The sequence below is a fragment of the Bolinopsis microptera genome, chromosome 2, assembly GCF_026151205.1.
Source record: "Bolinopsis microptera isolate Bmic1 chromosome 2, MBARI_Bmic_1.0, whole genome shotgun sequence".
NCBI classification, from domain to species: Eukaryota; Metazoa; Ctenophora; class Tentaculata; order Lobata; family Bolinopsidae; genus Bolinopsis; species Bolinopsis microptera.
Window position 1 is genome coordinate 711,975 of NC_087073.1, and position 20,614 is coordinate 732,588.

The 20,614-nt window shown below is 38.1% G+C and overlaps 2 protein-coding genes across 2 annotated transcripts in view; one reads left to right on the top strand and one right to left on the bottom strand.

Annotated features, from left to right (window-relative positions):
- Window positions 1-1,385: 1,385 nt before the first annotated feature.
- LOC134811517 (uncharacterized) lies at window positions 1,386-8,598 on the bottom strand. Its single transcript, XM_063818363.1, has 5 exons — window positions 8,495-8,598; window positions 8,349-8,396; window positions 7,695-7,799; window positions 7,475-7,508; window positions 1,386-1,737 (listed from the first exon to the last, which is right to left on the bottom strand). The coding sequence occupies exons 1-5, from the start codon at window positions 8,582-8,584 to the stop codon at window positions 1,499-1,501; spliced, it is 516 nt and encodes a 171-aa protein (XP_063674433.1). The 5' UTR covers window positions 8,585-8,598; the 3' UTR covers window positions 1,386-1,498.
- A 4,351-nt stretch (window positions 8,599-12,949) lies between these two features.
- Window positions 12,950-20,614, top strand: part of LOC134811125 (zinc finger DHHC domain-containing protein 4-like) — an 80,779-nt gene continuing 73,114 nt past the window's right edge. The window contains exons 1-2 of the mRNA XM_063817864.1: window positions 12,950-13,045; window positions 13,744-13,806. The gene's annotated coding sequence lies outside the window, so the exon portion shown is untranslated. The remainder of the gene's footprint in view (window positions 13,046-13,743; window positions 13,807-20,614) is intronic.

The window sequence follows — 20,614 nt, forward strand, 5'->3', positions numbered from 1 at the left end:
AATTTCAACGTGTGAGACTGAGAGACTCGCGCCAAAAACAACTTTGTGTTCAACAATGTTACTGCGTGCTACGTGTACGTCATTTTCTTCGATGAGAATTTTTTTCCCTGCTCTTGCCGAAGGCAAAAAGATCGTAGGGAATAAGTAATCGGGTTTGGATATATGAGGTGGCCCGACGGTCCTACGTTGACGACAAAAGTCTGCTCCTTCGCAATATAGACCACTCCCATATAATTATGTGTATAAAAGGAACCTATTTTGCGCGCGCGACGCCAGTTATGTGTTAATTAATTGCAGGCATAGCAACCAGTTTTAGGTGCTTGACGACTGTTAAATTTCCGCTAGCTCTCCGCTAGGCATCCGCTAGGCATCCGCTAGGTTCCACTATTCATCCGCTATTGCCGCTAGTTTTTTAATAAATTACCGAGTGATAAAATTCAGAACAAACTAAATTATTACATCAGCTGATAAACTCGTGGCCGATTATTTAACAGTTGATTGACACTGAATGGTAAAAAGCGATTACATTTACATATTTAAGAACAGATGTTACTTTACATTTACATTCAAGAAGCAACTAAGATCAAGATTGCGGTATGCTTTTAAAGATTCCTATATAGTCGATGGTGCTGTAGATGTGTCGAGTAAGCATCAAAATGTATTAGTTTATGTTAGATACTTATAATAACTAAGATGAGACAGAATATTCTATTCCAGTCAAAAAAGTTGGCATACGACGATGCAATAATATGACGTGACATAATACACATCGTTAACACGAAACAAACCGCGCAAAATATGAAATGATCTACAACCAAACCACACGTACACAGATCAACGCGACACTACAAAAATGCGCGCAGAATTTTCAAGTTCTGCACGTGGCACGCCAAATATATCGAAAACGATTATCATGTTACATGTGCGCCAAACACCACTCTGGGATACAATAAAGTAGAACAATTACATTGTAGGCAGTAGGGAAATTTGATCGTGCGTGGTTTTACCGCGGCGAAATTCTTGTTCAAAGAATGTGTCCATTCAGTAAATCTTGACTGAATCAGTAAAAAGTTTAATTCGGATTCAACAAAATTAATCACTGACTGATTGATAAGTGATTTCATCATGGAAATAACCAAAATAGTTTCCAATTCATATTGAAGGTTGCACAGTTTGAAGCGCTGGTGGGATAGAAACAAAGAAGTGTTTTCATAGAAGTGAGTATCTGAGGTTTTAGTACATAATCAATTTGTACAACAATAACCAAAACAAGTTGCAATGAAATAATTAATCTGCACTATTATTTCTTAGCTTTGCAGTATACAAATAATTTAAACATGACATTATTACTATACCATTGATAAGACATATTTACTTTGTTACTAAATTATTAATTTAGTAACAAACTTACTCGTATTTATAATACCCCGTATATCCATAACTCATAACATTTAAGCATAAAAATATGTGAAATGACATCTAAAACTCAACAAATTGTTTAGGCCTCCTGGGCAGGCTGTGCGGCAGGCTGTGCGGCCGCTAACTGTTCCGTTAAAGTTTGTATCTTAGCAACCATCTCCTGATTTTGCTCCTGGAGTTCTTGGTTAGTAGTCACTAACTCTTGTATTCTTCCTGATAACTCTGCTTTCTCTTCTGACGCAGTGCCTTCTCTACTCTCACACTCCGTTAACTTTTCATTTACTTCAGCGGTATTTCTATTTGCTTCGTTTATTTGATCTGAAAATACATCTCAGGTGATATACCTGTAGAGTGTATACTGGGTATAATGTACACTCTACAGGTTATTCTAGCTGTCAAAGGAGTGGTCGAGTATTGATGTAGGTGAAAGTAAAATGTAATCACATGGAACTCATACAGTTTGTATACTCCTGATGAGGCTCCATGTAGTTCACTAATTTAGCAATACAACACGTTTCAACATGGAAACACTGCACTTGACATACAATGACGAGGTATCTTGAACTCTTTAACTATTATATTATTATACTACTATTATACTAACAGTAACCTTCTTTACTGTAAAGTTGTATGTAATATATTATATAATACACCTTAATTATACCACAGGAACGGGGTCCGGACTCTACGGCGTGAGACTCTACGGCGGGTTAGAGTTAGTGTTAGGGTTAGAGTCTTACGCCGTAGAGTCTTACGCCGTATAGTCCCGGACCCCACGGGAACATCAGTTTGGTGTCAGTAAGATGAATCACTGACCGCTCATTCTTCTAGAAACTTCCATTGGACATAAAATCAGTAGACTAGTCTAACACAAGGTAATTCCTATGTTTCTACAGAAAGCCTCACCACATTGACCACGTATTAGGGGTAATATGTTTGTTCAGTGTACGTGTTCATATTTTGAGTTTTATGACAGTGTAAATTTCAACTACATATGACATCCATGGCATTTATAATGAAGTCTCTTTATGAGGATTTGATGACCTTTCAGTCGTGTGTAAGAGCTGTAAAGTATCGTCAACGTCAGTTCCCCTTCACAGATTACGGCATCTCACATTACGACATCTCACATTACGACATCTCACATTACGGCATCTCACAGATTACGGCATCTCACATTACGGCATCTCACATTACGGCATCTCACATTACGACATCTCACATTGCGACATCTCACATTACGGCATCTCACATTACGACATCTCACATTACGGCATCTCACATTACGGCATCTCACATTACGGCATCTCACATTACGGCATCTCACATTACGGCATCTCACATTACAACATCTCACATAACGACCTCTCACATTACGACATCTCACATTACGGCATCTCACATTACGGCATCTCACATTACGGCATCTCACATTACGGCATCTCACATTACGGCATCTCACATTACGGCATCTCACATTACAACATCTCACATTACGGCATCTCACATTACGGCATCTCACATTACGGCATCTCACATTACGGCATCTCACATTACGGCATCTCACATTACGGCATCTCACATTACAACATCTCACATAACGACCTCTCACATTACGACATCTCACATTACGGCATCTCACATTACGGCATCTCACATTACGGCATCTCACATTACGGCATCTCACATTACGGCATCTCACATTACGACATCTCACATTGCGACATCTCACATTACGGCATCTCACATTACGACATCTCACATTACGGCATCTCACATTACGGCATCTCACATTACGGCATCTCACATTACGACATCTCACATTGCGACATCTCACATTACGGCATCTCACATTACGACATCTCACATTACGGCATCTCACATTACGGCATCTCACATTACGGCATCTCACATTACGGCATCTCACATTACGGCATCTCACATTACAACATCTCACATAACGACCTCTCACATTACGACATCTCACATTACGGCATCTCACATTACGGCATCTCACATTACGGCATCTCACATTACGGCATCTCACATTACGGCATCTCACATTACGGCATCTCACATTACAACATCTCACATTACGGCATCTCACATTACGGCATCTCACATTACGGCATCTCACATTACGGCATCTCACATTACGGCATCTAACATTACGGCATCTCACATTTCGACATCTCACATTACAGCATCTCACATTATGGCATCTCACATTTCGACATCTCACATTTCGGCATCTCACATTACAGCATCTCACATTACGGCATCTCACATTACGGCATCTCACATTACAACATCTCACATAACGACCTCTCACATTACGACATCTCACATTACGGCATCTCACATTACGGCATCTCACATTACGGCATCTCACATTACGGCATCTCACATTACGGCATCTCACATTACGGCATCTCACATTACGGCATCTCACATTACGACATCTCACATTACGGCATCTCACATTACGGCATTTCACATTACGGCATTTCACATTACGACATCTCACATTACGGCATCTCACATTACGGCATCTCACATTACGGCATCTCACATTACGGCATCTCACATTACGGCATCTCACATTACGGCATTTCACATTACGGCATTTCACATTTCGGCATCTCACATTACAACATCTCACATTGATTCGCAACGTTGGGTAGCACTTGTGCTCAACTTATTTACTTAACAAGTTTAATTGCTGAAGCCTAAGTTCGTGTGATGTTAATAATTGATTTTAAAATATATATTTTATCCTGAACAAATACGGCATTAAACATGTGGCCACCAAAATTTCCCCAAAAGACTATCCGTCGAGAAAGCTTGCTTGACACAAAGATGGTAAAATGATGAAGCACACGAAATAGGTCGCAACATTGTGCAATAAAAGCAAGTAACCCCTGTTCATGAAAGTATCAACATGACATTATCTAACGACTCCGAACTTAAACTTTAGAGCCTTTTCAGGAAGGAAAGTGGCCTATTCATAAATTTTTGATAATTGAGTCTAAACAGTTACCACAATAAAGTATCAATATGATATATTATTATCTACAAATTGTTCATTCAACTTCTTAATGTGCCTAACACTGAAAGTTTTTCAACACCACTCCTTTGTTTTATAACCACATTATACTGTGTAAAATGTAAACACAAAACACGTTACAAAAGACCAGGTAACAAGGGGGCTCCTTTGTTTAGATTTAACTAATTTATTACAACAAATAACAAGTTTATAGTGTATGTGGAAACTGGCGGGGAGGTGATACATGTTTGTATCAGCTTTCCATAATACAAAATATGTATCACCTCCTCAACCCGCCGAACATGTACTTACTATTAAAGTAAACAAATGTGTCTCACCTCCCCGCCAGTATCCACATCTATACACTGTTAAGTAAGCTAAGTGTTTATACACTTAGCTGACGCTTGATATGAAGTAGACAAGTCAGTAATGATGGTATATTGACCATAAAACTCACGGGATACAGCCTAGAGAGGGGGGGTGTGATTTACAGTACCCCCTCACGGGATACAGCCTAGAGAGGGGTGTGTGATTTACAGTAACCCCCCCCCCCCCCCCCCCCCCAAAGCAAATATAATAGTATTCTTAAATCAGAGTGTAATATCCGGATAGAAACATTATTTATGAGAGCATTGTTTCTGATAATTTTGTATATGTGACACAGGGATAATCAAAAATGCTCTATTCAGGTAAAGTAAACTGTTCACTTAAATCAGAATGTAGAGTGTGAACCAAATTCTTGGAACCTATCGAAAGATACAAGGCTGGAACAAGAGGTGTGCCTAATTAATTATAACAGGAAGAATATTCTAGAAGATTGTCCACTGCTGTGTTCTAGAACAATGTCACCTCATGTAGAAAACGTCGTACGTACTCCGTAACACTGATAGTGAGCACTGAGCATGATTTCTCAGTCAACACGACCGTGGGGGCTAGTTTACCGTTAATATACCAGACTTGTATCCGACCGGATTTGAACCCGGGTCTTCTGCTTGGGAGGCGATCGTGTTACCACTACACCACCCGGCCGACAACCGTTAATATGAAACCAATTTAACGGGGTTTACTATGGTCACGTGAGCGGTCACGTGACAATAATCGCGGGAAAACTCCTGATCTAGGAGTTTCTCGATTGTTTCTAACTCGACAACTCCTAATTAACTATTATATTCATTCTCATCTCCAACACAATTACACACAATAGTCAATATGCAGGTACAGTACCTACTAGGTACTCTCGGACAATAGGTAGTGGGCTGGGATGCACTGTGTGCAATAGGTATCAGTCTATAAACTATTTATTATGTTATATTCACGATTATCCATAGTATATATTATTATATACATACTACATACACATTGTGTGAGGAGTACACGTAATTTTAAAGTTTCTTAGATTTGATTTAATTTTAGTGATGATGTGGCATTTTATATCTCTTAAGAGTCTTAGGAAGTAAAATAAAGTTTACAATTGGTGTCAGTTTATGTGTAGACACAGGCTACACATAAACTGATTTGTCTCTGTGCAGAGAGTAAAACGGTGATGCACTAAAATAAGGTTTTATTTGCTAAAGATTTTAAAATACATTTCAAGAAATACCCGGTAATCTACTTTGTAATCTACTTTGTAATCACTGGGAATAATGCCCCTGTCCATGACAATTTTAGTGGTAATTAAATTTGTGGGTAAGATACCAATCCCCCGAATTGACATCATCTTGTTACATAGCGATTAATTGAAAACTTTTATGCTAGATATCATTGTGTACTTATATGTCTATGAGTAAGACATGATTAGGGACTACTTTATTGTGGGAAATTTTCATAAAATATCGCGTCTTCAATAATCACGCTAATTACTTCTGCGACAATTTTCAGCTGCTTTATTCATGAAAATCACGGCCCCCGCGAATAATGTTTGGAAATCGAACTGCTTACATTATTATACTCGAGGAAAAGTTCACTGACAAAAAATACATATCTATTGAAATACAATACGTATGGGCAGTATCTGAGAAGCACGACTACTGAAGGTAGACTTTAGGGTAGACTATGAATTCCATATTGAATAATCCGTAACAGTGTGTGTAATCAGTGTAGCTTGTGTTGCAAATATCGAGCTCTCTTATCTTTTGTAAATTTGCAATAAGTTCAGTTTGCTGCTACCGCGTAGTTTACCTTTGCGTGTGTACTTGTACATTACTATACAAGTACACTATGGGGGATGACCCAACTTTGACCCGATCCCAGGAGTTGATTAAGGAGTTCAACTATGATCAACAGGAAGATGTGGAAGGCTGTGTTGCACGCTGGTCCATTCAGTTAGAAAAAGACCTGCATATGGACTACCGTGAAATTGACTACGAAAGTCGTGAAACGATCAAGACTAAGGATAAACAGACTCTGTCTGGCTGGATTGTGGATGCAGTGGACCTTGTTCGTCGGCAGAGTAGTCAGATGTATCTCTTGAAGGAGATCATCGAGTGCTTCAAGACGGAAGCACTAGCAGACAAAGAAAAGGTGATCAGACTGCAGGGCCAGCTGCTGATGCAGAAGGACGTACAACTACAGTTGCTTAAGACGTCTGTTGAGGAGACAGTACAAACAACGGTGGAGTCTGGGATTCAGAACTATAGTGCAGCTGTTCAACGCATATATCCACACTATATTTACATTACACGTACAACGTGATATCATTATCAGTGCAGTGTGTACAACACCAACTACACCGATCAATTGCCAATCTGTGAAACATTTATTCATTATTATCACTTCGAAGTTCGAGATGGGCCTACTCTCATGCTTTAAAATAAGTATTGTCAAAGCAATACCACATTAAAATAAAGATGTCTTTGCCGAGCTTGGCACACTTTTCCTCCACAAGTGCTAATTAATACGAACTGTAAAATTAAACGTACTGTAAAAATCAGCAAGGTTGCATAATCATTATACCAATTGAACAAATTTACCAACAAAACAACAAAACAACAAAACAACAAAACAACTCACTTAATCGAGCATCAGCCAAAGAGGATAAGGAAAACTGAAATATCGAATCATTAGTTTACACAAGCTTTGTTGGTCGAGTCGAGTGAAGCTTTCTATAGAAGTTCAAAACCCCATGAGCCATGCAAATTCCATGGTAACAACGTATAATAAACAGTATAAAGAATGTCATGGTAACCATGACAATTATATAGACATGCTTTAGTAGTACAGAATACCTTACCTTTTGTGTAGCAATGACTTCTTTATCACTGTTAAGTATACTGATCTTATCATGTAGTTCTGTTATCCTCTTCTTACATTCCGTTGCTACTCCGTTATAATCTAGCTAACGGGATTTAATGTTAATAGTATAACAGAACAGGTGCAAATGAATGAAAAGTAAGTTAACAAACAGGACACTACACCGAATATGAAAAAATCGTAAACAGGATGAGACCGAGGGAGGGGTAAGGGAGGGGTAATGGGGTAAGGGAGGGGTAATGGAGGGGTAATGGGGTAATGGAGGGGTAAGGGAGGGTAAGGGAGGGTTAATAGGGTAAGGGAGGGGTAATGGGGTAAGGGAGGGGTAAAGGAGCAGGATACATTTCCTACACTGGGAAGGGGAAGGTGCCTTGCTTATGGAAGGGGTTACAACAGTTTCTATTGGTAAAATACAGTTGATTAAGGGTGATTAAGTAAAAGAAGAAAACAGTGCTTTTAGAAGTTGATATATCTGCCATTCTGCTGCTAAGATATGAGTAGCACTGATACAGCCTGCAGACTATGAAGTTTTTGCTGATCCACAATTATCTTACTGAGTCCATTAAAGATCAAATGTAATCTTAATTTGAGTACTTATTTTATGAAAGATAACATGTTTAGTATGAAAACAAACCTCTTTCTGACGACAAACTTTTACTTGAGCGTCTAAAATTACCATATCCTGAAAAAAAAGCTCTGTTTAGAAGATATTAGTTTTGAGAATATAAAATCTAATCATCACAAGCAATGAATAAAAGTTTAAAACAGTGAATAACTTACTTGTGATATGGACCAATAGTTGAAAGTTAGGATGCATGTGGTAACACAAAGGGCTACACTGATAAGGTTACTTCCGCTCTTGTACCACATCTTTATATTGCTAACAAACTGTGCAGGGAACATGATGATATTTATACAATAATATAATGTTGTAATTATGGTTCAATTATACATCTCTTGCTACAACATGTACAGAAATGCAGTCTTAAACGCCATTGCGATTTAACCATTTTGCCACTAAAATAATAATATGGCACAGGTACGACTAGAATAACAAATATGGCGCCAATTTCTTCCACCATTTCAATTTCTACGACATATAGCCCAAATAAATCGTTGTTTATTTTGACATCATGTTCAGTAATTGTAACTTCCGACAAATAAGGAAGCTGCAGCCTTGACTACTAAATCAACCAGTGGTGTAACAAAGGGCCCCCGCTGACCCCACTGTGCAGGGGGGGGGGGGCGGAAAATCGTCGTTTGAATGTGGGTCAATTTGAAAAACTTAACTGAGGTACTATCTAGCAAAACTGCGCATTTTGCTCTAGGAAAACACCTTTTTAGAGATTTTACCAGCATATCCTCTAAAATCACCTAATTTGTTCAATTTCAGGGAGGGGCGCCAAAAGGGGAGGGGCGCCAACAGGGGAGCGCATTTTCGGCAGGGGGGTGCCAACAGGCAAAGTTACACCACTGAAATCAACCCCTTCTAAGCTATGGTTGAATGCTTTTAAATAAGTTTGATTTGATTTTACAAAGAAGATTGTATCCTACTCAACAGTATCTCAGTAAAGCCAGTGCTTAAATTGTTTTGACCCACTACACATCCATATAGCCGATTTAAATAACAACCTATAGTCAACAGGAAATCGGGAAAAGTCCTCCCCAGCCTTAGCCAACAACCTGTCAGTGTTTTATTAATGATTTATTAATATCAAGAAAACAATAATCTGAAAACGTTTCTTTTTACTGAAAGAAAGACGAACGCAAGTTGATGAAACAAGGAAGGTCTGGAAAGAATGATAGTTCAGGAAAACAACAATTTTATTTAGTATCAGTTACAGCAAACAAAAAATATATTTTATATAATATATTATAACTAGGACGAACTTTAGATTAGAAATCTTGGGGGACTTGGAGTAGCAAGAGATTGACTAGAAGGTATATACCTTTTACCAAAAACGTCGAAAAGAATCCAGGGTGATACAGGATCGGAGAGTACAGACCATAAAGTTTACGCACCCACCTTTGCCTCCAGAATTCTTGGTTGGTTAAAAATGTATGCTAACTTGGTCGTTTATACTCCAAGTCCCTTTGTTAAAAGAAGTAATATTATGTACGTCTGGAGTTAGCTTCATTCAATAATAACAATATCAATATAGTCAATATCAATATCAATATCAGACTAAACTATCGAATAAATTATCAAATATTATTTGTTAATTCGATCTGAATAAAAATTTATAAGTTAAGATATTAAATAATTAAAAAAATTACAACAAGTGGTTAAAAACGCCCAAAATTGATCTGAGAGCTTTTCAGTCTATAATACAATCATGATAGTAATATTAAGTGTGTGCTGCTGCGATTAGAATAGATTACTGCAATTTAAAATTGTTTGGATTCCAAGTATCTTTTAAATCAGCAGCCTGTACTTGTAATAATAGTGCCTTGGTTCTCAATTTTATCAAGTTAATGGAAGTTTCTAGGCAATTGCTTGAGGTTAGAATTTTTTTATGAGTTGGTATCGTACCACCAGTTGGTATCGTACCACCATGTAAATTAATAGACTGCACACAATATTAGCTCAAATTCTAAGTGAGATGAAATTGGTACAAGACTAAAGCAAACTCAAAAACAAACAGACAAACGCACGGTTTGTGTTATCAGGATTTGAAGAAGAGCGCTCGATTCGTTGGCAAATTTTTTGATAACACTGACATTTTTGTAAAACGCCGCGCGCTTACGAAATTGCTTCGTATAAAGAAACATTAGATTAATAATTTCATATTGTTTATATAATATTATTAAATTCAATAAAAAAATATAAATTATTTATTTATTGACTGGGATATGCTGCCTTTAACAATTACAAGAAGGCCTGGAGTGATAAACTGCCCCTAAACAAACGTCTAATACTGTATAATGCTTTAGTCGTATCGGTTCTTATGTACAACTCATCCTGTTGGGCCGTCCCCAAAATATTCCTTGAAAAACTAGATGTTGTTCACTGCAGACATCTTCGCACTATTTTGAATATAAAGTACCCAGGAGTCATCTCCAACAAAAACTTGTATAAACGCTGCAATGCTGAACCATTGTCAGAAAAAGCGGCCCGTAGTCGGTGGAGAATGTTAAAACATGTTTTGCGGGGTCCTATTGACGGACCAGCGTTTTCTTCCCTCATTTTTGCCATCAATACACTGGACTTACCAGGGAGAAGAGAAAGACCCCAAAGCAATCTATTCTCGCTGATTGTGCATGATTTATGTAAAAGAAATCTTTATTTGAATAATATCTTTGACCTGCATTATTTCCGTAATTTGAGTTGTGACAAGAGATATTGGCGGAAATTGCAATGAAGTTTTTAATTTTTGTTTTTGTTTTAATGAAAGATTAGACTTGGGCGTTGTTTTTTTAACTATCCCTTGTTTAGAACTTTGATTTAATAATTTATCATGAGTAAAAAATTCATCAGAATTAATAAAAGCCAAAGTTTCTACGCCGCGCATATTCGCTTTGTCTAAACCCTGTGTCGTACGAATCGAGCGCTACCATTAAAATTCCAATCTTGCAACTTCCGTGTATTTGTTGATAGTACGTGACCACCTTGTAATAATATTTTGATGAGCACCATTTTTAACCAGAATCTTCCGATTTCGAGTCCATCCAAGCGACCTCTGGACCTCCAACCTATGTTATGAATTAGGTTATGCTTTGTCTTATTGTTTTACTGTACTTGGTACTGGGAAGTCTCTCCCCTGAGCTGTTGTCACGTTAAATTCTTACAATCTCGAAGAGGCAGTTTAATTCATACCGATACAACGGATAATGTACATGATACAACGGTCATAGACCATATGTCACAAATGGGCATACAAATCTTGTGTTTGGTTTGATTATCCTTGTTAATTGTGAGAAAACTTGAAGCTGAATGACTTACCCTTCGAGATGGACAGTTAAAACTTAACGCCTGTCACATTTTGTTGCTCACATATCACAAATGATGATGTGCGAGGGTGGAGTGGAGAGGGTAGAGTAGTTGTTTCACATTGTCTTTTGCATATTTAAGTGAAACAAATTTAAAATTTTATCCTTTATTTTACAATCATAATATAATAATATTTATAAGCCTCCGTTTTGAAAGTTTTAAATTTGAATATATTCACATTTCTATTTAAAATTCAATTTTATGTATAAGTCAATAACTGGCCGCTAAAGCCGCGCATTCTTGAAAACAGGATTAACTTGTTTATAGTTATACGACAACGTAAATTTAAAACTATCCGTGGTTTTTTTTAAATAAATAAATTATAATTTTACCTAAGTTAAAACAATGGTCAGTCTATGTACAATAAAGTAATTCAAGTGTCACAATTGGCAGAGCACAATACAGAGGTAACGGAAATTGTCCAATGCTACCAATATTATATAATATGAAATATCAACTATCAGATATATACACATCTACTCCATCATAGGGGCAGGGATGAGGTTATAAGAGACTTCTGATAGTGGTGTCTCATATTTGCTGTCAATTTTTTTCCCTCTGAACCCTCGCTCGTAGAGCTATGAGTGTGGTTCTTAACATAGCGAATCATATTCTTGTCCTTACATGTCTTACCACATTGCAATACCTCTCTTTTCTTTTCCTGGCGATGAGGTCTGCCACTCTATTTAGAAACCGCTAACATTCTTTGGACATGCCTCCAGTTGTGAGAAATACGGCTGGGGTGAAAGTGGCCTTCTCTACGTTCAACACTCTCTCCAAGTACTCATCCTTCTTCTCCTTTTCGTTCTCTTCGTATACTTCTTGAAGAGTTTTGGTCCTGTTTGATAAGCAATTGGGTGTGAAACCCTTATGTCAAGAAAGGTCTTATCAAATGGAGTCCAAACTCCTCTAGCAGATACGTCAAGCCAAGCTTGGTCACCTGTTATAGTCTTGGGGTTGAGGCAGTCACCCTCATTTACCTTCTGTAGCTGGGGTTCGACTTTCACATCATGACATACCTCACGAAGGTATGTCATTTTACCTAAGTCCAAAGCTAGCTTTGTAAAATTTACTATTATATCATAATATATCGTCAACTTTAAATATTTACAATGCAACAATTCATTAATCTGTATACACGCGTACTCCAGCCCCTACACGCATCAATTGTTATGCGGCGCACGCACGTATTATTTTATACTGTTAATAATTTATACTGTTAATAATTTGAATCATGTATTTCTAGTAGGTGCTATCAATGTCGAAAGTTGGTGTATGTCGGATAACATCAGTGTTTACTATAATACTATTCACATTATCTGTTCTTGGATACTCACAATGTAAGTACTGTTATTCACAATACAATTGAATTTTGTTTCTCTTATCATGTTTTAAATCCCCAATACGATTTAGAACTGTAAATACCATAAGGTAGGAGCCATCTAGTTATATATAGTAGTATATTGTACCTTTTTGTGAACCTTCTAAAAAAATCATATCAATTTTAAAACTCTATATTTTAAAACTCTATATTTGCTCTACTGTCTAATTTTTTCCCCTACTATTGCCGAAGGCAAAAAGATCGTAGGGAATAAGTAATCTGGTTTGGATATATGAGGTGGCCCGACGGTCCTACGGTGACGACAAAAGTCTGCTCCTTCGCAATATAGACCACTCCCCTATAATTATGTGTATTGGAAGCGTCTGTTATGCTGCGCGCGACGCTAGCCATGTGTTAATTAATTACAGTGAAGTTCCTCCTTCGCAAAGTTATTTTCCGCAATTTTCTGGATTCATTTATTGTTGATGCGCGCGGCGCTACATTGGTCAAATAAATCGTCAATTTTTACCATGCGCGAATCCCACTCATTTATTATTTTTTCCAGTCACACTTTTCACTCGAAAGAATTAATGGTACAAGATACAAGTACATCGTAGGGAAAATTGATCGTGCGTGGTTTAACCGCGGCGAAATTCTTGTTAATGCTGCACATGACAATATTGTATACCAGGATGTGTGAAACATTTCATTTTTCAGATTACCTAACACCTCTGGATACGACAAAGTATCCCAGTGAAGAAATAACTATAGCTATGTTGTGTGAGTACATATATTACATTTTAAATATTTCATTATAATATGAAATTTATCATACTTAATTTGTGAGCAAACTAAGTAACGTGCTCAAACACCGTGCATATTAATTAGTCTCACCTTCATAATGTAACTGTAATTACGAAATATTCCATGTTACAGTAGCTTGGGTAATCATTTAAGTTATGGCCAATGAAAAGAAAACATGTTTCCTTATCAGAGGTCAAACTACGTTGTTATCTGAAAAATAGGTTTGAAACAAGGACCTGAATTTTGATTTATATAATATCTCGTATCTGTTATCTCATATACCCCATATACACCATATAGAGTCCTGTAGGTAATTTTCAATTCAGTTGCACAGTGCAATAAAATCACCAGAATATTTCCAATTCACAGGATTTGCAAAGTAAGGAATTGGGTTCCAGCATGAGCATTGAACAATGATTTACATTGACTAGTAATAGTAATAACAAATTACTGTGTGTATTTTCATTCACCAATTGACACTGTGAGTGTGACAGTGAGCATGAACTCGGCGAATAAAAGATTTCCTATTAGGAACACAATACATTGTTCTTTTCAACACAATAATACATCTAAGATACAGCACAATAGACGCTATAAAATCGGCTGCACTAGTGCTTTGTGTATTGTGTATTGTGCATTGTGCATTTTGCATCGGCATTACTATACATTATTACACTAACAATGTGTTCTACTCTCTCCTCCACAATTGGTTTCCTCTGCAGCTATGTGATGTAGTTAGACCCCTGGATCATTTTAATGAACTGTTGAGAAATACCTGTGAAATAGACAGGGGGGCGGGATCATACACTTAGTATTGAACGTGACGTTGGAGTGGTGAGTCATATTTTCTTCCAAAACACAGTTAGTACTTTTGTACTAAGTGGTGGGTCTGTTGCTCATTTCCCAGAAAAAAAGTTAGTACATGGTACTGAGGGGGGTGTCCACTGTCCAACCCCAAAAAACCCATTTTACCTCAAATTTCAATTTTGGGAATGGGTTTTTTCCTTTTTTTGTAACTTTTTATCTAATTCGACTACATTGAAAACAGAATTCCTACTAAATAGTGGGTATAATTTACCCATTTCCCAATGTTTAATGAGCTATTTAAAGCAATTTCTGGGTTAGTAATATCTTATTTTATATACCTAGACACTGTTAGTACCGCAAAAGAGGTGGGAGTCTTTATTATTATCCGAAAAAACAGTTAGTACCGCAAAGGGGGTGGGTGGGTCTTTTGAGAAATTCCAAAATTACACAAGTTAGTCGACGTCACGTCCAAAACTTAGTACCTGATCCCCCCCCCCCCCCCCCCCCCCCCCTCCCCCCTCAATTCAAAATGTGTACTTGTAGAGTGTACAATTTCCTATTTGGGCTATTTTTCTTCTGTTCAATGCTAAATAAGATGTTATAAACAAAAGTGATTTATATATCTTTAGTGATAACACGTTTTTATTGGCACAACTATCTACTCATTGCATACTGTAAATAGTACACTATTACTCAAAGTGCGTTTACATTTACCTCTAGAGTTTCTTAATCAATAACTGCTAATATCCTATATGAATGAAATGTACATTATTTCATCAGTTTAACTTAAAACTTCAGTACCTGTTTAAGAAATACAGCTCTACTTGTCCTAATTAATCAGTAATCAAGCATATTCTTGATATAAATAAATCAATTAATAACAAACTGTTGGATTGAGGTTGGAGATGGAGATGGCACTCCCTCTTTACTTTCATACTAATTATAATTTATCCCAGGGTAATTATATATGTACTTAATAGATTGGGCTACATCTGTCCGACAGCCGAATTAAGGATTTCGGACAGATGTCGCTGTCGGACAGGAGTCGTTTTTGGCGACATCTGTCCGAATTTCAGATCATATATTTGTAATTTCGGATCACATTCGTATTTCACAAGCTCACGGGTAATCTTGTGACGTTGCTCCCATTGTTCTAATGCTGATGACGTGATCCATTGAGATGTGATCTATCGATACGTGATTGACTATTTGAGGACAGGATCGTGCTAGCCGTACACTAATAAGCTGTCGATCACATCACAGGACACAGCCTACATGAGTACATATAGGACAGTGGTATGGAGATCAGTTATCGGAATCCAATGAACCAATCTTCAGTTTATCGCAAACAAGGCTCCCAGAACAAGCCCTTACAGACGTGAAGAAAACCAAAGACGGGCGGGCGGGAACTACCTGAGCCACGTGTACCCAAATGGATCCGTTATGATCGACAACTTCAGATAATTGTAGATGATTACACAACTACAGCAACCCTATGGATTTCCTAAAAGCTATCGGAAATTTGGCTATGCTTTAGATTTGATTCTTTGATATTGTATTTTATTGAAGTGGCTCAGTGGCTTAGTTGGTTAATCTGCTTGTCTACTGGCCCTGACGTTGCGAGTTCGAATCCCAGTTGGGCCAAGATTTCAAAATAGATGGGCAGCCGTCACTCACCAAACCATGGTGTGAATGGTAGTGGCTCTCATTAGAGCTGCGAAAATAACACGAGTGCATATGCCTGGGGTTGCGTCCCGACTATGCTGCAGGGAAACCTGTATCGAAAGGACCGTGGCCGCACCGCAAAAGAAAAGGAGATCGGCCCCTCGATCCTAGCTTGCTAGGTTCGCCATTGTTGTTGTTGTTGTTGTTTATTGAATTAATTTAAATATAAAATCTAAACTATTGTCCAATTGTTACGTATACAAATTAGCAAGTAACAGTTCAGATCATGTTTCTAATTGGAAATGTGTCGTATTGAAATCAGATCACAATTTCGGACAGATGTCGTTTTTTTCTGGTACCCTGAGGCCTGAGTCGGACAGATGTCGCTGTCGGAAAGATGTCGTGTTATATCATATTCCAGATTAAATTCCTATTGCAATATTAAATGTTACAATGGAGTTTCTGACGTGTTCACAAACACTAGTTTAGGCAATTCGATGTTGAATTACTAATTTTGGCGACGGAATCATGAGTATTAACAGTATGGTATACCATCTGCAAAGTTACAGTTTTCATGGTTATGTTATTTAAACTTATAAGACCCAACGTATGAGTACTGATGTTTGCCCCCGGCTCTCCCCTTACATAATAATTTTTTAAAGATCTCACTCACGCTCACGTACGATTCTTTGTTCGTATCATAATTGTTATTAAAAATTGTTTATTTATACAAAGGGGAAAAAAGGCAGCTTATTGGTGCATTTGAAGCAGTGCGATCGATCGCACATAATAATTTTTAAAAGATCTCACTCACGCTTACGTACGATTCTTTGTTTTTATCACTATTATTATTCAAATTTGTTTATTTATACAAAGAAAAATAAAGCCAGCTTATTGGTGCATTTGAAGCAGTGCGATCTAAAATAAGCAAAATAAAATATACGGTGCACTTTGAGCGTATAAGAAATATCAATTTGGGCGAGGGCATCACAATTTATTCATATTTATATATGAATAAATTGTGCTGCCCTCGTCCAAATACTTATATATAATAATATAAGTATTCCTTCTATATCTGAGAAGTGAGAATGCACAGCAGGTTACTGTCAACTCAGTGATGTCGGTCTGATCTGAGCTATGAGGGACGGAGCACTCACAACTAAAGTTGTTCTTTTGCTCGCATTTTTCACCACCACCCGACTAAGCGTGATAACGACCCATCTAAGGGGCTTATCAGATTTCAAGCAGGAGCTTTCAGAGTCAACAGTTCTTGATTTCAGTATAGATGAAAATCTAGCTGATCGTTGCTTTGGACAGACCTTTATTTACTTGCAACTGAACCCTAAAATCCTAGAAATCACACACGATCTTGCCGAGGGTGACAATCTAATTTGTGATTTCAATTTTGATTTTACATTTTTGAAAACAAGAGAATTGGCAGCATATACAGATTCTGGACTGCCGCCTGATTTTCGAGACGAAGACACTTGGTTCATTTGCAAGCTAAACAACACCTCCCAAATCTGTGACGGATATTCCCAATGCCTTACCGACGAATGCAATTGTCTTGGTAACCAATCGCCTGTTTTCTACTGTGCAGACGGTTCGGGCTGTGTCGCGATGGATAATCTCTGTGACAAAATTCAGGATTGTACTGATGGATCTGATGAATGTTTCTGTACCGATTACTTTGTACTTTCGGTTTCAGGAACCGCTGACAAGATATGTGTTACAGAAGATCGGTATTGCCAGGAGAATGCGTACCGTTCATCCAAGTACTCCATCGAGGTAGGGAATCCCAATTTATGTAATGAAAAGCAAGATTTTGCCACGCATTTAAGCTCACTTCATACATGTTTATTAAAGTATCAACCACAACAATATAATATAACGATGGCAGAGTTTTGCCGTGTCAACTGCAAACATGTCGACGGATTTGAGAAGGGCTGGGAGAACTTCTGTGTCCATATCGGGATAGGATATCCTGTACCTCATGTGTTTCGCTGCAACCCGAAGGATTTCACAGAAACATATTCCCTACACTATATGTGTGATGGGGAGGTAAATTGCGACAACCAAGCGGACGAGATTGGGTGTCCAGGACGGTTCTATTGCAGTCCTAATGAGACTGCTGAGTGGGTTGGTAACGACAAGGTTTGTGATAACGTGAAGGATTGTATCAATGGAGCTGATGAATGTGGAACATGCCAGTTTGAAGAGCTGTCTTCCTCTGATTTCCTGATCAAATCGAACTTTGTCTTCACTGTAACGATCATCATGGGCATCTTGATAGTTATAATGAACATGAAAGAGGGTTACAAATGTTGGACTATGAAGTGCACCTCTAAAGTAAAACAGGTTGACAACGTGTTTTTGATGCAAATTTTCTTCCATGATACCCTGATGGGAGTATATTTGTGTTGTATAGTAATGGCAGCTTTAGTTCTCGGGAATAAAGGCGAGTACTGTCAGCTGGAAGAAATGTGGAGAGCCAGTCCATTCTGTTCTATTCTTGGAGTCCTATTTTCCTTCTCGTCTCACGGCTCGCTTATGTTGATAGCTTCCATAAGCATCACCAGGTTTCTGTCATGCCACAGCATAGTGGTTGATATTAGAGTGAGAGTCATCGTTATGTGGCTCACTTTTCTGAATATCCTCAATTTACTACACTCGGTTCTTCCTTTGATGCCAGTCTCGTCGATTAGAGATATTTTCAGAACGAAAATATTCTTTAGTCACTTGGATCAAAATCCTTTCTTCGGCACAAATCCCATTAACCGGTCTCGTCTTGCTATGGTTCACAAGGGAATGCTCCACAGAGATGATGATGATATCTACAGAATGATCAGCGACCTGAGTAATGTCACGTCAAATAGGGAGATCTTTGATGTCACAGAGATTAGCTACTACGGTAATACAGGTTTCTGTGTCCACAACATATTCAAATCCCAAGACTCCTATGAGATCTATATAATCCTCTACTGCACAAGTATCGTGGTCCTACTTAGTATTGTCATCACCGCATACATTAAGATCATTCTAAAACAGAGGAAATCAAATGAGGCGGTAGTTCCAAGGGGAGGGGAAGGTCAGGACTCCGTCCGAGTCCAGCTAACTTTAAAGGTGGCTCTGATGGTGGGATCACAGCTTATCTGCTGGACTCCCTTCATTCTCACCGTCCTGTATTTCCAATACATCTCCAAGGAGCCAGCTTCTACAACAGTATTTGAGATCTTTGCACTAGTGGTGATCCCGATTAACAGCTTCCTGAATCCTGTGTTCCACAGCGAGCTCTACAAGACAGCATCGCTAGCAGTCTGGAAGAAGTGGAGACAGTTTGTAGACTGCTTAACACCCATGCAACTACCGAATGAGAATGAGAATACCTTACAAAACCTGAGAATACCTGACAAAACCTGAGAATACCTGACAAAACCTGAGAATACCGGACAAAACCTGACAATACCAGACAAAACCTGAGAATACCGGACAAAACCTGAGAATACCGGACAAAACCTGAGAATACCTGACAAAACCTTCGAGAATACCTGACAAAACCTGAGAATACCGGACAAAACCTGAGAATACCGGACAATACCTGACAATACCGGACAAAACCTGACAATACCGGACAAAACCTGATAATACCGGACAAAACCTGAGAATACCTGACAAAACCTGAGAATACCGGACAAAACCTGAGAATACCAGACAAAACCTGAGAATACCGGACAAAACCTGAGAATACCGGACAAAACCTGAGAATACCTGACAAAACCTTCGAGAATACCTGACAAAACCTGAGAATACCGGACAAAACCTGAGAATACCGGACAATACCTGACAATACCGGACAAAACCTGACAATACCGGACAAAACCTGAGAATACCTGACAAAACCTGACAATACCGGACAAAACCTGAGAATACCTGACAAAACCTGAGAATACCTGACAAAACCTGACAAAACCTGACAAAACCTGAGAATACCTGACAAAACGCAACAATTTTGAAGCTTGGATTTTGGAAACCATCAGATTGAGATATTAAGTAGAGAGAAGGAGTAGGTCACCATGTGAAAGACGATTAGAAATCAGATGAAGAAAAACTCTAATATAAGGGGGGTGACACGTCCGTCTAATGTAAGACACAAAAAAGAAAAGGACAATTGACAAAAACAAAAGAGAGACTACACCGAACATCTGACAATTAACAGATCAAAAACTCCTAGAATTTCACATTTGTTCCCATATTCAGAAAGTTTTAAATCTCCTCAATATCAAGTTCTAAATATTTCACCGTTGATTCCAGA

Bases quoted from the DNA above. Each gene is read 5' to 3' on its own strand.
- LOC134811517 (XM_063818363.1), bottom strand. From the start codon at position 8,584: ATGTGGTACAAGAGCGGAAGTAACCTTATCAGTGTAGCCCTTTGTGTT. The intron at 8,397-8,494 runs GTAAGTTATTCA...CTTTTTTTTCAG, and splicing joins ACTATTGGTCCATATCACAA to GATATGGTAATTTTAGACGC. The intron at 7,509-7,694 runs GTAAGGTATTCT...TCGATATTTCAG, and splicing joins AAGTCATTGCTACACAAAAG to TTTTCCTTATCCTCTTTGGC.